The sequence below is a fragment of the Notolepis coatsorum genome, assembly GCF_963971535.1.
Source record: "Notolepis coatsorum genome assembly, chromosome: 17".
NCBI lineage: Eukaryota > Metazoa > Chordata > Actinopteri > Aulopiformes > Paralepididae > Notolepis > Notolepis coatsorum.
Genome location: NC_140181.1, coordinates 92,126,354 through 92,148,514, shown reverse-complemented (window position 1 = coordinate 92,148,514; position 22,161 = coordinate 92,126,354). Strand labels below are relative to the sequence as shown.

General features: G+C 47.6%; 1 protein-coding gene across 1 annotated transcript in view; it reads left to right on the top strand.

Annotated features, from left to right (window-relative positions):
• The window catches only part of actr8 (actin related protein 8), a 30,141-nt gene that overhangs the window by 4,554 nt on the left and 3,426 nt on the right, over positions 1-22,161 (top strand). The window contains exons 3-11 of the mRNA XM_084333962.1: positions 5,325-5,435; positions 6,161-6,265; positions 6,447-6,620; positions 12,830-12,923; positions 13,388-13,520; positions 15,998-16,151; positions 16,297-16,392; positions 17,119-17,259; positions 21,397-21,685. Coding sequence (XP_084190088.1) covers positions 5,325-5,435; positions 6,161-6,265; positions 6,447-6,620; positions 12,830-12,923; positions 13,388-13,520; positions 15,998-16,151; positions 16,297-16,392; positions 17,119-17,259; positions 21,397-21,685 — 1,297 coding nt within the window. The remainder of the gene's footprint in view (positions 1-5,324; positions 5,436-6,160; positions 6,266-6,446; positions 6,621-12,829; positions 12,924-13,387; positions 13,521-15,997; positions 16,152-16,296; positions 16,393-17,118; positions 17,260-21,396; positions 21,686-22,161) is intronic.

The following is a 22,161-nucleotide window of genomic DNA, read 5'->3' as shown; positions in this document are numbered from 1 at the left end:
ATTCTTAGGCACGAAAGCAGGATTAGGTCGCAGAGTGGCACCGCAATCGGTCCGAAAAGACAGGCACTTTGGACGTACCGAGAGAGCACAGAGCTCACCTACGCGTTTAGCGGAAGTGACAGCCAGTAGGAACGTGGTCTTGAAGGACAGCTGTCCCAACGGCGCCTGCTCGAGCGGCTAAAACGGGGCCAAGGACAACCGACCGAGGACCAATTGAAGATCCCAAGTCGGAGCCAAGGAGCGTTGCACCGGCTTAATGCGTCGAGCGCCAAGCAGGAAACGCTTCACAAGAGGGTGGCTGAACAAAACAGTCCCCTCAAAACCCTCATGATAGGAGGATATAGCTGCCGCATATACCCTCACCGTCGAAGCCGACAGTCTACCAAGAAGAGACTGGAGATAACTCAGAACAGCATCCAAGGGGCAGGAGACTGGGTCCCAGCCCCCCCCCTTACACCACTCTTGGAACGCACGCCATCTGCCCGCGTAAACCGCGACAGTGGAGGGAGCATGCGCACACCGGATGGTATCAACCACCGAGGGATCCATCCCCTCCAGACTCACCCTCCCACCAGCCACACCACCAGGCGTTGACCCAACACCGGAGGCTGGAACAACAATCCGTTGCGCTGTGAGAGGGCCGTCGCTGACCACGGAATGACCCAAGGAGGAGCGACCAGAAGCTGGATTAAGACCGGGAACCACACTGACGTGCCCCGGTCCGGTGCGACCAGGATCACCGTCCTGCGCTCCCTCCGTATCCGCTCCAACAGCTGACTCAACAGCTGTACAGGAGGAAAGGCGTACAGAAGACCGGGCGGCCACGGAAAGGTCGAGAAGGCATCCACCCCCAAGGGGGGATGATCTGCCCGACTGAGCGAGAACCACAAGGGGCACTTGTGAGAGCGTCGGCACGCAAACAGATCCACCGAGGCCTCCCCGAACCGATCCCAGATCTGCCTGACTATGTCGGGGCGGAGTTCCCACTCGTCGTGACGAAGACCGCCCGAGACATTATATCCGCCCCCACATTCTCCGTACCAGGAATGTGGAGCGCCCTCAGACTGCGCAGTCTGCGGGATGCCCACAGCCACAGATCGCGCGCCGCCCGGAGCAGGCGGGCGGAACGAGTCCCACCCTGCCTGTTGATATACGCCGCCGCCGTCATACTGTCTGTCCTGACCAAAACATGTTTGCCTACCAACAGGTGGTCGAACCGTTTGAGGACCAGGAAGACCGCCTTCAACTCCAACACATTGATATGCAGGGCTGCCGAGCCAGCATGACCTGTCCAGCTGCCCCCCACTGCATGGGTCCGACACGTCCCTCCCCAACCCGTGAGAGGCGTCGGTGAAGACTGTGACGTGTGAGCCCCTGCTGCCCATGGGGACCCCAATGGAGAGGGTACCCAGAGGGTACCCAGCCTCCCCATATCGACAAAGGAACCGTCAACCGTTTCCTTTTGTCCCTCACCGGATCTATTCTCAAAGAGACAAACCACCTCTGTATCCTCCTCATAAAGAGGAGGCCAAGAGGAACCACCGTGTGAGCAGCCGACATAAGGCCCAGCAGACGCATCACCTGCAGCGCCGTAACCGTCCCTCCCAGACGGAAACCGAGCGCGCGACGGATAACCCCCTGACGCTGCTCCGAGAGGGTCGCAATCATGGGCCTCGACCTCAATGTCAAGCCCAAGTACTCCACCTGTTGACTGGGAAGAGGGGTACTCTTCTCCCAATTCACAGCAAAACCCAGGCTGGTGAGGAATTCCACCACCAGCCAAGTATGAGACCTGGCAACCTCCTCTGAACGGCTGAGGAGTAGAATGTCGTCGAGATAGAACAGGACTCGTATCCCCCGACGACGTAATGGCCCCAGAGCAGCCGCCACGCACTTGGTGAATGTGCGGGGAGCCAGAGAATAACCGAACGGCATTCTGTGGTACTCGTACGCTACGCCCTGAAACAGGAACCGTAGGAACTTCCTGTGAGGAGGGAAAATGGGGATGTGAAAAAACGCATCCTTCAGGTCTATGGAGGTGAACCAGTCCCCCCTCCTGACAGCAAGCAGAAGGAGTCGGACGGTCAACATCCTGAATGGTCTCGCTACAATCAACCGATTGAACGCGGACAGATCGAGTATAGGTCTGACCCCCCCTGTTTTCTTGGGTACCAGAAAATAACGGGAGTAGACGCCTGACATTGCGTCCTCTCTCGGGACCACAACGACGGCCTGCTTCGCCAACAGAGATTGGATCTCGTCGGCCAGGGCTGTCACTGCGTCTGACCCTAACAATAGGGTCGGCACCAAACTGAGAACGGAGGATGGGGTTGTGCGAACTGCAAAACCAGCCCCGCCTCTAACGTTCTCCGCATCCACCGATTCAAAGGGCATTCCCGTCGCCATATGTGAATATAATCCCACAGCGCCCCCGCCGTCAACTGACGCTGGGCCGCAAGGAACAGTAGATAGTTGGCCCGGTCCCCCCCGTCGTGCAAAGCACCCAAGGGGGGACCCCGACAGAAAGGGCCGGTTTGATACGGGAGGAGCTGTCATCAAACTTGTGGACACACACTCGCCCCCTGAACACCCCTCCAGCGCATGCTGAGGAGTTGTTCCGCAGCTAGACACGCAAGGCATGAGGACCCCATGGGCTCCTACACGCCGAAGCCCTGCAGTGATATTGCTACCACTCAAATCACGCTCGCCTCTCCTTTGCAGACCACTGCCGGTTTGACGGGAGTGGGAGGCAACAGCGTGATACCCCGCCTGGCGAAGGCGAAGCCGGGGTAACCCCTGCTGAGCATTCAACAGAAGAGGCACTGAGTCCCCCTGCTGACCACTGGAGCTAGTGGCAGCTGTAACACCAGGTTCCACCCACCCACAACCTGCGGTGTAGGAACCACGCGACGACGGAACATTCTCACGGACAGACCCAGGCTCAGCCATCAACTGGGTGTCAGCCCCTGCCCCCATGAGAAGCGAAGAATGGGGCCGCATACGCTTCAATGAAGGTTCGCGGCCCGCAGCCAAAGGAGAACGCTCAGAGCCCCGCTTCTGGGGGTAACAGAGAGAGGATTGAACGGGGAGCGGGCTGCTCGCGGCAAAATGACGACGGGTTGGTTTACCAAACCCGAATTCACCCAAAATGGCCGATCCCTCGGCCGCCAAGGCTGTCGGCCTCGCGATACCCTGTTGACTCTCCAACCAGGGCACCACTGGCGGGGGAAACATGGCCGCCTGTCGAGGATCTCGCCACAGTCGTTGACGAGACCGTGCTCCCACCTCTGGCTGCACAGCGTGAGGCGGTGTAGGACCCAGATCAATAACCGCCTGCGCCTCCACAGAACGCCCAAAAAGACTATCTGTGGAAAAAGGAGTCGCGAGGAGAGAAAACCTATCCTCTTCCCCAAGAGGAGACTGCTCCAACCAAACATGCCTAACAACCAAAGTCGATAGCATCCGAATCCTCCCCGCAGTTATAGCTTGCGACTGAGTCAAGATCTCTATAACACCACAAACATGAATCACGTTTACAATGTCGGTTGGACCCAAAGACCTACAACCCGACGCCATCTTGGATAGGAAAGTAGCCAGCTGAGCCATAACACTGGCCGCTGCTAAATGCCATCCTGCAGCAGTATACCACTCATCCGTCCATACTGCCACCCTCCGAGCCGATATGCTATCAAGCATCGGCCGGGCGGAACGTCGTTCATCCCCGCCTGGGCACAGAAAAGAAGCTACCTGGCTGCTTAGCCAAGGTACCCCCGGCCTGCACCCCGTTGTCAACCCCTTCACCCGTAAAAAAGGTAAATAGAGCTCAGCGAACCCCCCCACATCCACCACCGACTGACCTTCATCAATGAAGCTGGCAAGAGGAGGGAAAAGCGGTATCCCGCGGCGGGGATTATTAGACATTCCAGCGTCAACATCAGCGTTAGCAGAAGAAGCAGTAGTAGCATTAGCGTTAACAGCATGTTCCAGGATCGCCAGGACATCGCCCACTACAGTGGAACGATCGCCAAGCCGCCCCGGCCCTGGTGCCGAAACATACTCCACAGCACGACCAACACCGACATTGATGCCTACTGACACAGACCTCACCTTTGTACAAGCCGACCCGCTAGTCAAACCTTGTACGCTGCCCCTCGGTCCGTCGTCGTCAGCCGAGGAACCACCAGCACAGGTCTCATGTGTCGCCGAAACAAGCTCTGGAGAATCCAGGGAAAAACAATCCTCCGGTAAGCCTTCAACATTACGAATCTTCCTTAATCTTTTCATCCTGCTAGTTAACGTATGGTGCACGCAGCCAGTACGCTGGAACGAAATAGAGGAAGGGTGTTTGGTGACCAGAGTCATGGTTATATGGGCTACGCCTCCATAGGGGCGGGGCCCCATACAGGTGTGGGGTGCATGTAGTTGTTCGTTGGGGATACAGTAGGTATCATAGGAGATAAGGGGTATCTCATAAGGCTCAGAGCGGGACGCGATAAGCAAATACGATATATAACTGTGTGGCTTCCCTGTGACGTTTCCCAATTCCCTCCCGCTGTGCACCTGTGACACATATAAATAGGCTGTGCCCGAGATCATCTGAGCCCCGCCTATGCCCACTGCCCAGCTCATTAGTCAATAATCTCAAAACACCTTCACAATAACACAGCACCTTCATACAATAAAGTAACCACGGTCAAATTATCAAATTGGCTACTAAAAGCAAATTGGCTACTATTGGGCCATGGGTGAGTGGAAAATCAGGGCTATAATCATGTAGTCTGAACTGGGCTTCACTTGCAGTGGTCATCAGAGGATGGCGGTTGAGGGATGGGCATGTGATGTCACTCTTACTGCAGTTGTAGTCATGCATAGCCAGACCCTTCTCTCCACACTAGGTCTTAGCACTCAAGGAAACTATAAATGAAGGAAGGGTCATTATGTCACTGTGTAGCACGTTGAACGCACATTGGTGCCAAGTGTGGAAACTTTCAGTTCACCCAACATTGAGTTGAATGGGATCAGCCATCTCCTCTTTTATGACCATGTAATTTAAACAGATTATGTCAGAATTATCGACAATCTGTTGCATTGTTAACTAGCTAATGTTTGATGGTTGATGTATATTTCCTCACATTAGCTTGTATATTTTTCATTTTAATACAGGCTTCAATAGAACTGGCACCAAAGTCTGGCACAGAGCAGAGCATAGAATGCTGGTATTCTGATGTGATGACCCGTCCTTCTCTTATAGTTTCCTTGTTAGCGCTGTGCCGCTGCAGGAGAGATGTCTGACATCGTTCAAGTGTTTTCCTCCTTTCTGACAGAAACCAGAGAGTTCTGAGCAGAGGCAGAATGGTCTTAAAATGGTGGACCAGGCCATCTGGTCCAAGAAGATGTCCAACGGAGTACGCAGGACACCCGTGTCTGCTGAGCAGGTGGGTGTGTTTCTTGACTTCTGGACAATGTGTGACGCGTCTAAAACGACAAACCAGCTGATTGGGGACAGCTTGTGGTAAAAGCTGATTTGGTTAATATTATGGTTTGGTTAGGGTTAGGTTAAGGTTAGTGTCAGCCAGGTAGGGCTGGGCGATATGGCCTAAAAATTAAATCTCACCACATCCGATTTACGATTTTAATCGATTAAAAACTAGAAACGCCAAGGAAATCATTCAAATAAGCTTTGTTTTTATTTGACACAAAAAAATTATCAAACCAAGATGAATTTCCCTATTGGGATTGAAGTGCAAACCTAACTTTCACCAATCTTCACTTAAATTTTTTTTTAATATTATATAAAAAGTTACTCTTCTTGATCAAACAAAGATGAATGTCCCTATTGGGATTAATGTGCAATAACTTGCTTTTTCACCAAACTTCACTTAAAACAAATAAAAGGTGCCTCTTGATCATCAAACAAGAATGAAATTCCCTATTGGGATTAATAAAGTGCAAATCAAACATCACTTTTTGTAAAATAAAAGGTCACTTGTGAAAAAAGAAATGTGTGAATCATGAATTCGAATTAATCGATAAAATCGATTAATCACCGAGCCCTAGTGTCAGGCATGTAATTGTTATAGTTAAGGTTAGGGTCCAGGGAATGAATGTAAGTCAATGCAATGTCTCCAGAAATAGCCTAAATGTGTGTGTGGGTCTCCAGGCCAGGTCATACAACCGTCAGATCCGCCCAGCCATTCTAGACAGCAGCTCCAGAGTGAAGTGGACCAACACAACCCACCAACCCCAGCATCTGGTGGGAGAGGAGGTCAGTGTATGTGTGTGTGTGTGTGTATGTATGCATGCTCAGTGCTCACTCTCACACGTGTGGTCTCTTACTAACCCTAACCCCAGAATGTCTCCTTTTTAATGTCTGCAATCATTTTCTTCATAACTCTATCCTTGACAAACATATATGCACTCTCTCACTTCCTCCCTCCTCTCCCCAGGCTCTGTATGTGAACCCATCAGACTGCTATGACTTCCACTGGCCCATGACCAGAGGTCAGCTCAATGTTCATCCCGGCGCCGGTGGCTCGCTGACGGCCACGCTGACCGACCTGGAGACCATCTGGAGCCACGTGATCCATAAACACCTGGAGATCCCCCTCAAAGACTTAAAGGTAAGATATACTTGCATATGGGATGTACTACCACCAAGATATTACTGCTACCAATACTACTACAAGAAGTACTGATACATCTGGAGTCATGTTATTCATACACATCCTGATATACTTCTCAAAGGTGAGATATACCTACATATTAGGTAATACTACCAACGTAATATTGCTGCTATAAATACTACTACTGTACTACTACAATTGCTGATGCATCTGGAATTAATTAAAGGTATGATGATGTACCTACCTACAGGTTATATAGGCAGCAGGGCCACATAGGTAGGGCTCTGGGTTCATGATCGGTGGTTCAAGCCCTGGTCAGGCTGCTGTTGGAAAGTGGTGGTGTTGTCCAGCAGGGAGCACTCTGTCCTCTGGACCTGGTGGTGTTGTTGTCCAGGAGGGAGCACTCTGTCCTCTGGACCTGGTGGTGTTGTTGTCCAGCAGGGAGCACTCTGTCCTCTGGACCTGGTGGTGTTGTTGTCCAGCAGGGAGCACTCTGTCCTCTGGACCTGGTGGTGTTGTTGTCCAGCAGGGAGCACTCTGTCCTCTGGACCTGGTGGTGTTGTTGTCCAGCAGGGAGCACTCTGTCCTCTGGACCTGGTGGTGTTGTTGTCCAGGAGGGAGAACTCTGTCCTCTGGACCTGGTGGTGTTGTTGTCCAGCAGGGAGCACTCTGTCCTCTGGACCTGGTGGTGTTGTTGTCCAGCAGGGAGCACTCTGTCCTCTGGACCTGGTGGTGTTGTTGTCCAGGAGGGAGAACTCTGTCCTCTGGACCTGGTGGTGTTGTTGTCCAGCAGGGAGCACGCTGTCCTCTGGACCTGGTGGTGTTGTTGTCCAGCAGGGAGAACTCTGTCCTCTGGACTAGTGTTGTCACGATACTGGAATTTCGACTTCGATACGATACCTTGAAAAGTATCGATACTTTCGATACTTTCAATACCAAAAAAAAAAATTATAATAATTTCTTTTTTATTATAATATATATATATATATATTTTTTTTAACAAATTTTGCTTTTGTTGCTGGTTGATTCTCCTCAGCTTCTCTCTGGTACTATACGAGAAGATAAATACACTTTTAAAACCCTTTGTTTATCTTTAGATCAGAGAGAGAGAGAGAGAAAGAGAGTGGCTGCTGGAGATTTTAGGTCTACTGAGCGCACCTTTCTAGTTATGACGAGAGAGAGAGAGAGAGAGAGAGAGAGATTTCTCCGGAGCTATGCTCGGAGCATTTATTAATGTTACATTTTCAACAACATTGCTGCTAATTGGACACTTCATGGAGGCGGGGTAATGTTGTGTCGAGTTCATGCGTGTACTGGTGTAGGATGGGCTCCGGCTCCGCTCGACCGAACGTTGGAAACGGGGTAGTTGTGTCGAGTTCATGCGTGTACTGGTGTAGTGGGCTCGGCTTGACGTTATTCCGTTTCCATGAAGTAATAGGTGGCCAGCTAGCTAGCATTAAGCTAACGGAGGAACGACAGCTAACGTTAGCTAATAATAGCGTTGTTTACAAACTGAAGACAGGGCTGCGCTGCCCGGCTGTGAGGGGGAGGAGGCTGCAGCAGCTTGTGTCTGTTGCTCTGAGCGAGGAGGAGGAGGAGGAGGAGGAGGAGGAGGAGGAGGAGGAGGAGGAGGCGGAAGGGCAAGGCTCTGGCAGCGCGTCTGTCTGTCAACAACTTGCGGGAGCAAGCCAGCTGGTACCGATACTGCAGAAAGTATCGGTACTTCGGGAAATGAGTATTGAAGCCGTTTTAAATATTCAGTATCGATATGTATCGATACTTCGATATTTTTGACAACACTACTCTGGACCTGGTGGTGTTGTTGTCCAGCAGGGAGCACTCTGTCCTCTGGACCTGGTGGTGTTGTTGTCCAGCAGGGAGCACTCTGTCCTCTGGACCTGGTGGTGTTGTTGTCCAGCAGGGAGCACTCTGTCCTCTGGACCTGGTGGTGTTGTTGTCCAGCAGGGAGCACTCTGTCCTCTGGACTTGGCAGTAACAACGCCCCTTTTACGGTGATGGGGACACCATACAGATGTGAGTGCCGAGACATTAAACCAAGGTTCTGACAGAATTTGGTTGTTGGTACCCTCACGTTTCTGACCAAATTCACAATCGGGTCTCTGATGGAGCTATGTTATTCATCAGCATCCCGAGATACTCCTCAAGGTTGTACATATAGGCGAGTCAATCTATGAAAAAAAAGCACTTAACCCAAAAAAAATTGATACAAAAGGTTTTTCGATGGATTCCGATAGTATTGGGCGTGCTAAATAACATACTAAAAGTCGATCAAAATCGACCCCCCCCGAAAGCCGCCATTTCCAAGATGGCGGTGGAGATATTAAAATGGCTATATCTCAAATTGAGAATATGGTGCAAAGGATTTCTCAACTGATTCTGGTACCTCTGGGCATGTTCACTAACATACTAAAAATCTAGGAAAATACATCTTCCAGAAAGGCTTAATTTTCAAGATGGTGTCCAAAATGGCGGCAGACCAAGCTTAAAATGGCTATATATCTCAATAGAAAAAAATATATAACTATGATTTTTCACTTGATTCTGGTACCTCTAGACATGCTTGTGAACATACTAAAAATCTAGGAAAATACACCTTCCGGAAAGGCATCATTTTCAAGATGGCGTCCAAACTGGCGCCCAGGAGCTTAAAATGACTATACAAATACAAATAGCTTACTAAAAAAGGTGTTTGCACTCTCCAGCTCTCAAGCTAGCATAGTTGAAGCCTTCTTTTTGACCATTATAGTTGTTATAGTTAGAGGTGTTTGCACTCTCCAGCTCCCAAACTACCATAGTTGAAGCCTTCTTTTTCTGAATCAGTTTCTTTCTTTCTTTTCTGACCTAGTCCTGTGTTTGGGCATGCCTGGGCGTGTCTGACCTGGCAGTGTTATTTAAGCCCCAGTTTCATTCTAGTCTTTGACAAAGGTGTTTGCACTCTCAGCTCTCAAGCTAGCATAGTTGAAGCCTTCTTTTTGACCATTATAGTTGTTATAGTTAGAGGTGTTTGCACTCTCCAGCTCCCAAACTACCATAGTTGAAGCCTTCTTTTTCTGAATCAGTTTCTTTCTTTCTTTTCTGACCTAGTCCTGTGTTTGGGCATGCCTGGGCGTGTCTGGCCTGGCAGTGTTATTTAAGCCCCAGTTTCATCCTATTCCTAGTCTTTGCCAGAGGTGTTTGCACTCTCCAGCTCTCAAGCTAGCATAGTTGAATCCTTATTTTTGACCATTATCTGATTTCTAAAGTGATGAGTGAATTCAGTGTCCTGATCTGTCCCATTTGTAAATTGGAAGATGGAAGTGATTTTGTTGAGATTCGTCAGATCTTGTAATCGAAACAACATTGATGAGGTCATTGAAGACTACAGGAGGGATGACACATGGAAGTGGAATGACCGACAATCAGAGATCCCTTTGGACAATGTCAAAGGGCATAACATCAGAGTATAACACCGCAATGCAGGAGTTCTCAAACCAGACATACACAACATCAGAACAAGGATTCAACAGAGGCAAGGATGAAAAGGGATGCTGCTGACCTGGAGAAGATCACTTCAAAACTTGCTATATGTTCACCTTTCTCTCCAGACTCTTCTTTAAGGAATGTTGTTACAGGTGTTGTTGCTGAGGATGGAGTGAACGTGCATGATTATGACTCTGTTGGACGCAACATCATGCACAAAATGATCGGACAGCCAGCATTCACATTTTCATTTAGTAGAAAGGATAAAGCCATAACCCTTGGACAAAAATCGTCTATCAAGGTTGCTCCTGATCGAATCATTGATTCTGCACTTCTTTTTCAACGTTTCCTTATTGTCTCCCAAACTGGAGAGCTGTCATTGGAGGAGGTTATGCGTTACGAACTCAGTCCTTTCCCTCCTGCCCTCTTTGAAGCCGGGAACGTCTTCCGCAAAGCTGATAAACCACAACTAGCGCACGCAATCTGTGATCATGCAAGTGATGCAATCCTAGATTCTGTACCAGAAACGGAGCATTATGTTCTTGATGGTGGTTCACTCCTTCACCGAATACAATGGAAGCACGGACAAAGCTATGGTAAAATTGCACAGTCATATGCAGACTTCACCATCCAACATTATGGCTCAGCTACAACCATTGTGTTTGATGGCTATGAGGATGGGCCATCCATTAAAGACAACACACATCAAAGAAGAGGAAACAATATTCATCCCATTGTCAACTTCACTGCTGAGACAGAGTTCTCAGGTAAGAAGGAGGAGTTCCTGTCAAGAGATCTGAATAAACAGAAACTGATCCACATGATAAGTGATGAACTGAAAGAACGGGATTGCACTGTGGTCAATTCACTTGGAGATGCTGATGTAGACATAGTAAGGGCCGCAGTGGGATCATCTCTTCTTCACACCACGATGCTGATTGGAGAAGATACTGATCTCCTCGTCTTACTTCTTTACTATGCACAGAGAGATAGCAAGGGCCTTTATTTCAGATCAGACAAGTCGAAAGCTGATGGCAGTTTTAAAGTGTACGCCATAAACCATTTGAAAGAAGTACTCGGACAGGATGTGTGTTCTCAGTTGCTGTTCATCCATGCTGTGACTGGCTGTGACACAACTTCCCGGATCTTCGGAGTTGGCAAAAAGACAGCATTCCAAAAACTTGTAAAAGGGGATCCTGTCCTTCAGGCTTGTGCCAATGCATTCACTGTACCAAACCAGACAACAGATGTGATCGATGACCTTGGGTGCCAAGCAATGGCTGTCTTTTTTGGTGGAAAGTGCACAGATTCGCTTGCAAAAATGAGATATAACATTTTCAGCAAGAAGGTTGTCTCAGCTTCATCAACGGTAACGCCTGAACGTCTACCACCAACTGAATCTGCTACCAAATTCCACTGTCGTAGAGCATACTACCAGGTCATGGTCTGGATGGGAACAGATGATGGTATAGATGCTCTAGACTGGGGCTGGAACCTGCAGGACAATAGATTTGTCCCACTCATGTCAACAATGAATGCTGCTCCAGACAGTCTCTTGAAGGTCATTCATTGTAACTGTACCACTGCCTGCAAGACACTTCGCTGCTCATGCAGAAAATATGGACTACCTTGTACTACTGTCTGTGGACCATGTCAACTTCATGAATGTGACAATCCACATAACAAGTTTCTCCCAGAGGATCCTGAAGATGATGATGAGTAGGCCTAAAGACCACAATAAGTGGGTCATTTATTTTGTGTTCAACACCAAAGCCAGCTTTCTAGGTTGAATATAATAACCAATTTTAATTTTAGCCAAAATAAGCTACAGGCAGCCATTTTGATGATGCAAATGATGCATTCCTAGCAGATATATTTAGCTAGATATTTTGCTCGTTATTAATGTATAGAGGTGCCAGAATCAGTTTATAAATCCTTTAGAAATGTTTTCCCATTTGAGATACAGGCATTCTAAGCTCCCAGTCGTCATTTTGGACACCATTTTGAAAATTAAGCCTCTTCGGAAGGTGTATTTCCCTAAAACTTTAGTATGTTCCTAAGTATGTCTAGGGGTACTTGGGGTACCAGAATCAAATGACAAAATCATTTATATAATTTTTATATTGACATATATATAGCCATTTTAAGCTTGGCCAGCCGCACTTTTGGACGCCATCTTGAAAATGAAGCCTTTCTGGAAGGTGTATTTTCCTAGATTTTTAGTATGTTAGTGAGCATGCCCAGAGGTACCAGAATCAGTTGAGAAATCCTTTGCACCATTTTCTTAATTTGAGATATAGCCATTTTAATCGCCCCGGCGCCATCTGGGACGCCATCTTGGAAATGACTGCTTTCCGAGGGGTCGATTTTTGTCGACTTTTAGTATGTTATTTAGCACGCCCAATACTACCAGAATCCATTGAAAAACCTTTTGTATCAATTTTCTTGGGGTTAAACCATATATTGACTCGCCTAATATAGATTACTGCTAAAACTGCTACTGTTTCTAGGCTAGTGGACTTTGGGAGGATCAAAAGTAGCTTGCTAAGCTAGCGAGTAGGCAGTATTCTAAGCCTTTGGCTTCGCTGGTATTTCATACAGATTTGACAGGTACTGGATATGTTCCACTGCTGAGAACAACAATCTCCTTTGTGTATTGTCAGCCATTCCTTTTGTGTATTATCAGCCATAATCGTCCATAATCTTTTTTTCTGATTGGTTGCCAGTATTACAGATGCATCCTATTGGTCCCTGACATCTACAACAGACAGCATGTCAAGGAACTGGTCAACATGCTGCTGCTTAACATGGGCTTCTCGGGTAAAACACACACACACACACACACACACACACACACACACACACACACACACACACACACACACACACACACTGTACCAACACACACACCCCTTACAAAGGGTTAACACTTTCACCACCACACTACAGCGGGTTAACCCTTTCACTAACACTGTCACCACCACACTACAGAAGGTTAACCCTTTCACCACCACACTACAGAAGGTTACTCACTAACACTTTCACCACCACACTACAGAAGGCTAACCCTTTCGCTACCACACTACAGATGGTTAACCCTTCCACTACCACACTACAAAGGGTTAACCATCTGTAGTGTGATAGTGAAAGGGTTAACCGTTAACCATCTGTAGTGTGATGGTGAAAGGGTTAACCGTCAGTGACGCCCAATCTTTTCTTTAATTCCAAACAAGTATATAAACACACTCTTAACATCCCCTCTTGTGCTCTGTATGTGTGTGTAGCCATCATTGTGCACCAGGAGTCGGTGTGTGCTACGTTTGGCAGTGGACTGAGCAGTGCCTGTGTGGTGGATGTAGGAGACCAGAAGACCAGCCTGTGCTGCGTAGAGGACGGAGTCTCTCACAGGACCTCCAGGTGAGAGAGACGGAGAGACCGAGAGACAGAGAGTCCAGTGGAGAGAGGAGAGACGGACGGAGAGGAGAGACAGACGGAGAGGAGAGAGGAGAGACAGAGAGAGAGGAGAGACAGACGGAGAGAGGAGAGACAGACAGAGAGAGGAGAGACAGACGGAGATGAGAGAGGAGAGACAGAGAGAGAGGAGAGACAGAGAGAGAGGAGAGACAGACGGAGAGACAGACGGAGAGGAGAGACAGAGAGAGAGGAGAGACAGACTGAGAGAGGAGAGACAGACGGAGGGGAGAGACAGACGGAGAGGAGAGACAGACGGAGGGGAGAGACAGACAGAGAGCGGGGAGACAGACAGAGAGGAGAGACAGACGGAGGGGAGAGAGGAGAGACAGAGAGAGAGGAGAGACAGAGAGAGAGGAGAGACAGACGGAGGGGAGAGACAGACTGAGAGAGGAGAGACAGAGAGAGAGAGGAGAGACAGACGGAGGGGAGAGACAGACTGAGAGAGGAGAGACAGAGAGAGAGAGGAGAGACAGACGGAGGGGAGAGACAGACGGAGAGGAGAGACAGACTGAGAGAGGAGAGACAGACGGAGGGGAGAGACAGACGGAGAGGAGAGACAGAGAGAGAGAGGAGAGACAGACGGAGAGGAGAGACAGACTGAGAGAGGAGAGACGGAGAGAGAGAGGAGAGACAGACGGAGAGGAGAGACAGACGGAGGGGAGAGACAGACTGAGAGAGGAGAGACAGACGGAGGGGAGAGACAGACGGAGAGGAGAGACAGAGAGAGAGAGGAGAGACAGAGAGAGAGAGGAGAGACAGACGGAGGGGAGAGACAGACAGAGAGGAGAGACAGACTGAGAGAGGAGAGACAGACTGAGAGAGGAGAGACAGACGGAGGGGAGAGACAGACTGAGAGAGGGGAGACAGACGGAGGGGAGAGACAGACGGAGGGGAGAGACAGACGGAGAGGAGAGACAGACTGAGAGAGGAGAGACAGACGGAGGGGAGAGACAGACAGAGAGGAGAGACAGACAGAGAGGAGAGACAGACAGAGAGAGGGGAGACAGACAGAGAGGAGAGACAGACGGAGGGGAGAGACAGACAGAGAGAGGAGAGACAGACAGAGGAGAGACAGACGGAGGGGAGAGACAGACTGAGGGGAGAGACAGACGGAGAGAGGAGAGACAGACAGAGAGAGGAGAGACAGACAGAGAGAGGAGAGACAGACTGAGAGAGGAGACAGACAGAGAGAGGGGAGACAGACAGAGAGAGGAGACAGACAGAGAGGAGAGACAGACAGAGAGAGGAGAGACAGACTGAGGGGAGAGACAGACAGAGAGGAGACAGACAGAGAGAGGAGACAGACGGAGGGGAGAGACAGATGGAGAGAGGAGAGACAGACGGAGAGCGGGGAGACAGACGGAGAGGAGAGACAGACGGAGAGGAGAGACAGACGGAGAGAGGGGAGACAGACGGAGGGGAGAGACAGACAGAGAGCGGGGAGACAGACAGAGAGAGGAGACAGACTGAGAGAGGAGAGACGGACAGAGAGAGGGGAGACAGACTGAGAGAGGAGACAGAGAGAGGAGACAGACAGAGAGGAGAGACAGACGGAGAGGAGAGACAGACAGAGAGGGGAGACAGACGGAGAGAGGGGAGAGAGACAGAGAGAGGAGACAGACAGAGAGAGGGGAGACAGACGGAGAGAGGGGAGAGAGACAGAGAGAGGAGACAGACAGAGAGAGGGGAGACAGACAGAGAGAGGAGACAGACAGAGAGGAGAGACAGACAGAGAGGAGAGACAGACAGAGAGAGGAGAGACAGACGGAGAGGAGAGAGATAAAACTTGTTTTGTGTATTCCAGTGTATTCCAGTAAAGGGCGTTTATCACAGAATCTTTATTTTGTTCTGGAACTTTCAAAAAACAAGCGTTTTTCAAAATGGTATAAAACAGAAATAAACCGATTTAAAAAAAGAAAAGAAAAATCCGTTTCGACAATGTTGACTGCAAACAAGTCATTGATAAGCGACGGCCATATTAGACACATAGCCATAATTTAAGATATAGTTTATGCGTTCGCAAATATGAGAGCTCTGTCATTGAAGTGGGTGGTGGCACGCAACGGGGTTCCGGGGCACCGGACCCGTGGCACTCAAAGTGTTAAGGGGATGCAGACCAGAGAAAGACTTTCGTCTTGTTTACATCAGGGTCCCCCATTTTCAATTCATAATGAATTGTAAGTAAGGGTGCAACTAGCGCCGTGCAATCCATTTCTTTTTGGATCTAGCCCTGTGTGTCCTTGTTCATGATGGGAAATGTGTCTGGAATGAACACATTTTGTTGCCCAGGTGTCAAGCCAGCACGTATAAAGTGAAATGAGACTTCCTGTTAAATCATTTGGCCTCCAAGGTGTGTCTGTGTCTCCGTCCGTCTGTATCGGCTGTTTCCATGCTTGATCTGCTTTTGGATGTTTTTCCAGGCTGTGTCTGGCGTACGGCGGTTCAGACGTGACCCGCAGTTTCTTGTGGCTCCTGCAGAGGGCGGGCTTCCCCTACAGAGAATGTCAGCTATCTAACAGACTGGACTGTCAACTACTGCAGCAGCTCAAAGAGACATTCTGCCATCTAGACCAGGTGTGTTTGTGTGTGCAGTGAGTCGGCAGCTCAAAGTGTACTAGAGAACCATTGCTGTTTTGTATTGCAAGAGGAAGACCTTTTATCAGAGCTTCGTTGAATGGATTCTACCCTTCTTTATATTTTTATCTTCATCTTTCAACAGGATATTTCAGGACTACAAGACCACGAGTTCCGCACACGTTTCCCAGAAGCCCCGGCTCTCCTGTATCAGGTCCGACTGGGGGATGAAAAACTGCAGGTGGGTACATACTCCACTAAGGGGTACAGTACATACCACTAGTAGAAGAAACAAACATTTATATTTCATATTTACCGCAAATATATATATATATATATATATATATATATATATATATATATATACCTGCATATAATCCTTATATATACTTACTTACTTACATATATAACCCATATCTCTGTATGATAGCATGTACAATAATGCTGTATATACTATATATATATATATATATATATATATATATATATATATATATATATATATATATATATATATATATGTATTCTCACCGCATATATATATATATATCCACACCTGTCTGTACTTACCTGCACATAGTCCTTTTACATATCTGTAGATACTATATGTATATCTGTACATATTCTACTCTTACTGGTTACGCTGCTGGCCATTGACTATTACCATACTGTCTTTACATATTATACTACAACTCTGTACATACATCTGATTAGCACTCCACTCAGTAATCACCCAGTTTAATCACCTGTACATTGTATATTACTATTGCACTTAACTGTTACATTTGCACTCTGGTGCAAACTTCTTTTCGTTGTACTGTACTTGTGCTGTATAATGACAATACATTTTAATCTAATCAAATCTAAATGATTCAGGACGGAGGCAAAAGTGTCTCCAGATGATTGAGTGGCATTAAAGATCTGTCTCTAATAGAATTTCACTTTGTCTTAATTTCTCTCTGTTCAGGCACCCATGGGTCTGTTCTACCCGACGACGTTTGGCATTGTGGGTCAGAAGATGACATCACTCCAGTACCGTTCCCAAGGCGACCCAGAAGACCCACATGATGAGCACTACCTGCTGGGCACTCAGAGCAAACAGGACCAGGTAACACTAACACACACACTAACACACACACTAACACACACACACACACACACACACACACACACGCACACAGAAAACCTGCTGGGCACTCAGAGCAAACAGGTCTGTGTTACACTAACAAACACACACACACTCTCTTTCAGTCATACACACACTAGGGCTGACCCCTATTAGTCGAATAGTCGACTAATCAGTCGAAAGGAGCCGTAGTCGACTGCCAACCAGTCGAATACAAAAAATAAAAAATAAATTATTAAAAAAAAATATATATATATTTTTTTATCATTATTTTCAAAAGAAAAGAGGCCTAGAAGCGTGGCTAACGCTAATGGCACGCATACCAGAGGCTAACTGCCTAAGAAAACAGGCACAGAGGCACTGAAAGAGGATTTTACCCATCTAATGAACACACTAGACTAGACAAATATCAAGATGTATCCATCAGTGGACCAATTGCATGATTTTGCAGAGGACAAGAAGCCTTCAGTCGACTCCTTCAGACATTAAGGACTCCTTCAGACATTAAGCACCCCCCACAGCAAAAAGAAAAAAATATACAGTATATACTTTTTTTTTCTTTTTTTTTCTAATAGTCGACTAACGTCAAATTTCGGCCTATCATAGTCGACTATCCAAATCCTTAGTCGGGGACAGCTTTAACACACACACACACACACTCTTTCAGTCAGTCAGTCAGTCAGTCACTCACACACACTCTTTCAGTCAAACACACACACACACACACACACACACTCTCTTTCAGTCAGTCAGTCACACACACACACTCTTTCAGTCACACACACACACACACACTCACACACTCTCTTTCAGTCAGTCAGTCAGTCACACACACACACACACACACACTCTTTCAGTCACACACACACACACACTCTTTCAATCAGTCAGTCAGTCACACACACACACACTCTTTCAGTCACACACACACACACACACACGCTCTTTCAGTCACACACACACACACACACACACACACACACACACACACACACACACACACACACACACACACACACACACACACACACACACACACACACACACACACACACACACACACACACACACACACACACACACACACACACACACACACACTCTCTTTCAGTCAGTCAGTCACACTGTTATGTACCATGTTAGTCCCGTGTCTTGACCTGCAGCTGACTGCTGCTAATTAGCTGATTGCTGCTAATTGGACACCTGCCTGCAGGCTTAAAGGCACTTCCCCACCCACACATGCACGGTAACTGTTGCTAGAGGACATTGTTGAGGCAGTGTCTCTCCCCCTTCCACCTCTTTGATCTTTAGTTTGTGCTAGATAGGTTAATACGTATAGTCTTTTGGTTTACACACAGACCCTTGGTGTCTGTGTGCCTTATGTTGCTTCCCTCTGAGCCAGTCACACACACACACACACACACACACACACACACACACACACACACACACACAGACACACACACACACACACACATACACACTACCTGCTGGGCACTGGGAGCAAACAAGACCAGGTAACACACACACACACACACACACACACACACACACACACACACACACACACACACACACACACACCTACACACCTACACACACACACACCTACACACACACCTACACACACACCTACACACACACCTACACACACACACACACACACACACACACACACACACACACACACACACACACACACACACACACACACACACACACTACCTGCTGGGCACTGGGAGCAAACAAGACCAGGTAACACACACACACACACATATACTCTTTCGGGCTGCGGTTAGACTGACTGATGTTTTCGTTTCGTTTTCAGATGAGTTTAGCTTTTCCAGGTCGCAACGTAGCGGTAGGCGAGTCACACATTCGTTTTGCAACCGGAGAACTTTCGTTTTGTCACCTGAGCACAGAGATGTAGTACACTGCCAAAGCAGTAGGTGGCAGTAGGTGGCGAACATGAAGGCAAAGGCAAATTTCAACCAATCAGAACTTGAATGTGCCAATACACTTCCTGCAAAGAAATGTCAACACGCCGCCATCTTTAACACTTTAATCGCCATGGGTTAAATTCATAATTTACCATCCCTCGCCAGCTCTATTTGTCTATGGAGAAGTTCCCCTTCTTTGCAGAGCTATAACTTTTTAAATTCTATTGCTAAATTGCCATTATTATGGCCCATTCAATGTCATATATGTATTGTTCAGGGTGTAGCAACGTTAAACTTTTTCATTCACATATTCATACTAAAATATGGTCTAAAGTATTATGTTTTTATCGTTTTCTGCAGCTTTCTCCAGAACTTGATTTATAGCTCCAAATGCATTATATGCATGATGAAATACAGTTTGATAGCGATCTGTGCCAGATAATAAATTTCAACTGGAGGTACTTCTAGAAGTTTCTACCTATCATCTGATGATGACCGGATGGGCGGGGGATCGTTTATAATTCCGTGGGCAGCGTTAGATGATTCATCCAGAGTGGGTCATATGTTCATCAGAGCAGTTAGTAAAGAACACGTTAGAATATAACGCTGGATCTTACCGTATCTTCCTCGCGCCGCTGGCAGATGAGCGTGGAACAGAATTTTTTCTATTATGGGATGTAGAAATGCCCGATCCATTTCCAGGTTTTATAATAGTATATACGTCCAAATCATGTTGTTTTTTCGAGTTATTTGCACCGATCGATGTTCACTGTATCAAGACGGAGTCTCTCTAACGATAGCGAGTGGCCGGACCACATATGGATGAGCACTACCGGTTCAAAGGTTAATATCCGGTTGGCGATCTGCCGATCGGCCACCAGATGGCGCTCTTGAACCGCTAGAGAGTTGAGTGGAGCTTTGCACTGTGTCTCAGGGCTCCGGAAAGGAAATATGATTTCGATGACAGATTTTTGAAATATTGACATCAAAGACGAGTTACGGCGTCTTCGGCAGAATGAGCATGGCTCGGAATGACGTGAAAACTCGTTCCCGGCGATCATAGTGTTAAATGCCTCGGCTATTTAGCCAATGCAGCACTTATTTTTCAGCAAAGTGTAATAAAAGTGCAATAAACAAAACGGATACATTCACTGTGTGTTCTGCCTCTCATTTGTTGATGAAACAAAACTATCATCAACACAATTGACCACCATGAGCGGAGTTTAATCTCATCTGCGCTGATTTTGTTAGCTTACATGCTAACGCGATAGGAATATGCCATTATAACAGTATAGCATTGTGGCTAGAAGCTAACGTTAGCCAGCCAGCACCAAACTGATGATATCGGGAGCTATCAGTAGCTAGATAACATTAGAGACAACGCCTTGTGTATTAAACAAAGGTGAATAGATGACTGGGCCATTTTGTTTAATGCTTGTTATGTTGAAAGATGAGCTCTGAGCTAACAGGGTCTGGTAGCTACGGTAGGTAGCTAACGTTAGCCAGCTGCTCATGCAATCGTTAATGCTAGCAGAATGAATGGATGTAAACTTTATTTAACATATCGCAGAATGGGTACAATACAATACGGCTCAATACAAACAATTGTTAAGGGAATGCAGACTGTTGTAGCTTGGACTGGGGTCCTTATAACAATAACTTGACAACACATGGTAGCTGCAGCTATAGCTCTGTTGTCACCGGACGTTGGTGAGGGCGTGCAGGTGTCGGTATCTACTGCGCATGGGCGTTAAGCAACAACGGCTCCGCGCAGATTACACGACACGTTGTCGGCGAGTTTTGGCGAGGAAAACACCTTTTCAGCGTTCCCGCTAGGGCAACGCGTTTTCCTGCCAAAACGTCATTTCTATCTAATAGGGACAGCAAACGTATTCAAAACGTATTCAAACAAAAACAGTGTGTGTAACAAGGGCCTCAGTCTTACACACACACACACACACACACACACACACACACACGCACGCACGCACGCACGCACGCACACACACACACACACACTCTTTCAGTCAGTCACACACACACTTTCAGTCAGTCACACACACTTACACAGTTACTCCACGCCCTCTTTAACCCCCCTCCTCTTCCCCACCTCCTCTTCCCCGCCTCCTCTTTGCCCCCTCCTCTTTGCCCCCTCCTCTTCCCCCCTCCTCTTCCCCAGTCCTCCAAGTCCTCAGCAGAGCGGAGGTCTCTCTCCAGGCCAGGAGGGGGTCTGGACGGGGAGCTGGGTGGACAAGGAGGCAGCGGGGACCCCTCCGACCCGGCCAGGGGCGCAGGTGGCCAGGGGGAGATGGAGCTGGGCTCGGCCCAGGGAGAGTGTCTGATGGGGGCAGGGGAGGTGGAGGAGCCCCCTTCCTCCCTGCTCTCCAGGAAGACGGCCATCATGAGCCAGTTTGAGAGCAAGGCCCTGGGCCTGGATAAGGCTATACTGCACAGCATCGACTGCTGTGGTAAGGACGGGGGAGGTGTGTGTGTGTGTGTGTGAGAGCAATTTTATCAAGTGTTAAATTATTTCTTCCTCTCATATATTTGCTAGTAGGAAACTGGATGAATCAAGTCAAACTAAGGGCGAAGACATATTATTATAGGGCAAACTAAGGGTGAGGACGAATATTATTTGATACAATATGAGGTTGGATATTCATAATTCACAAATGCACTAGGGATACTTTTTTAATTATTCATAATTCCCATTCATACATCTTTGTATTGTCTCTAAAAGTGTATTGGTTGAAGGTGGTGGTGGTGGTAGACAAAAGAGAGAGGGAGGGAGAGAGAGCGAGCGGTAGATAATCATTCACAATCACATTCATTTCATATCTCTGAGTACTGGTCACAGTGCTGTGATGGTAATCAACAATAAACATTTAAAACAAACATTTATTTACATTTTGGGGGGAATATTTCATTTTTATTTCATTTTAAC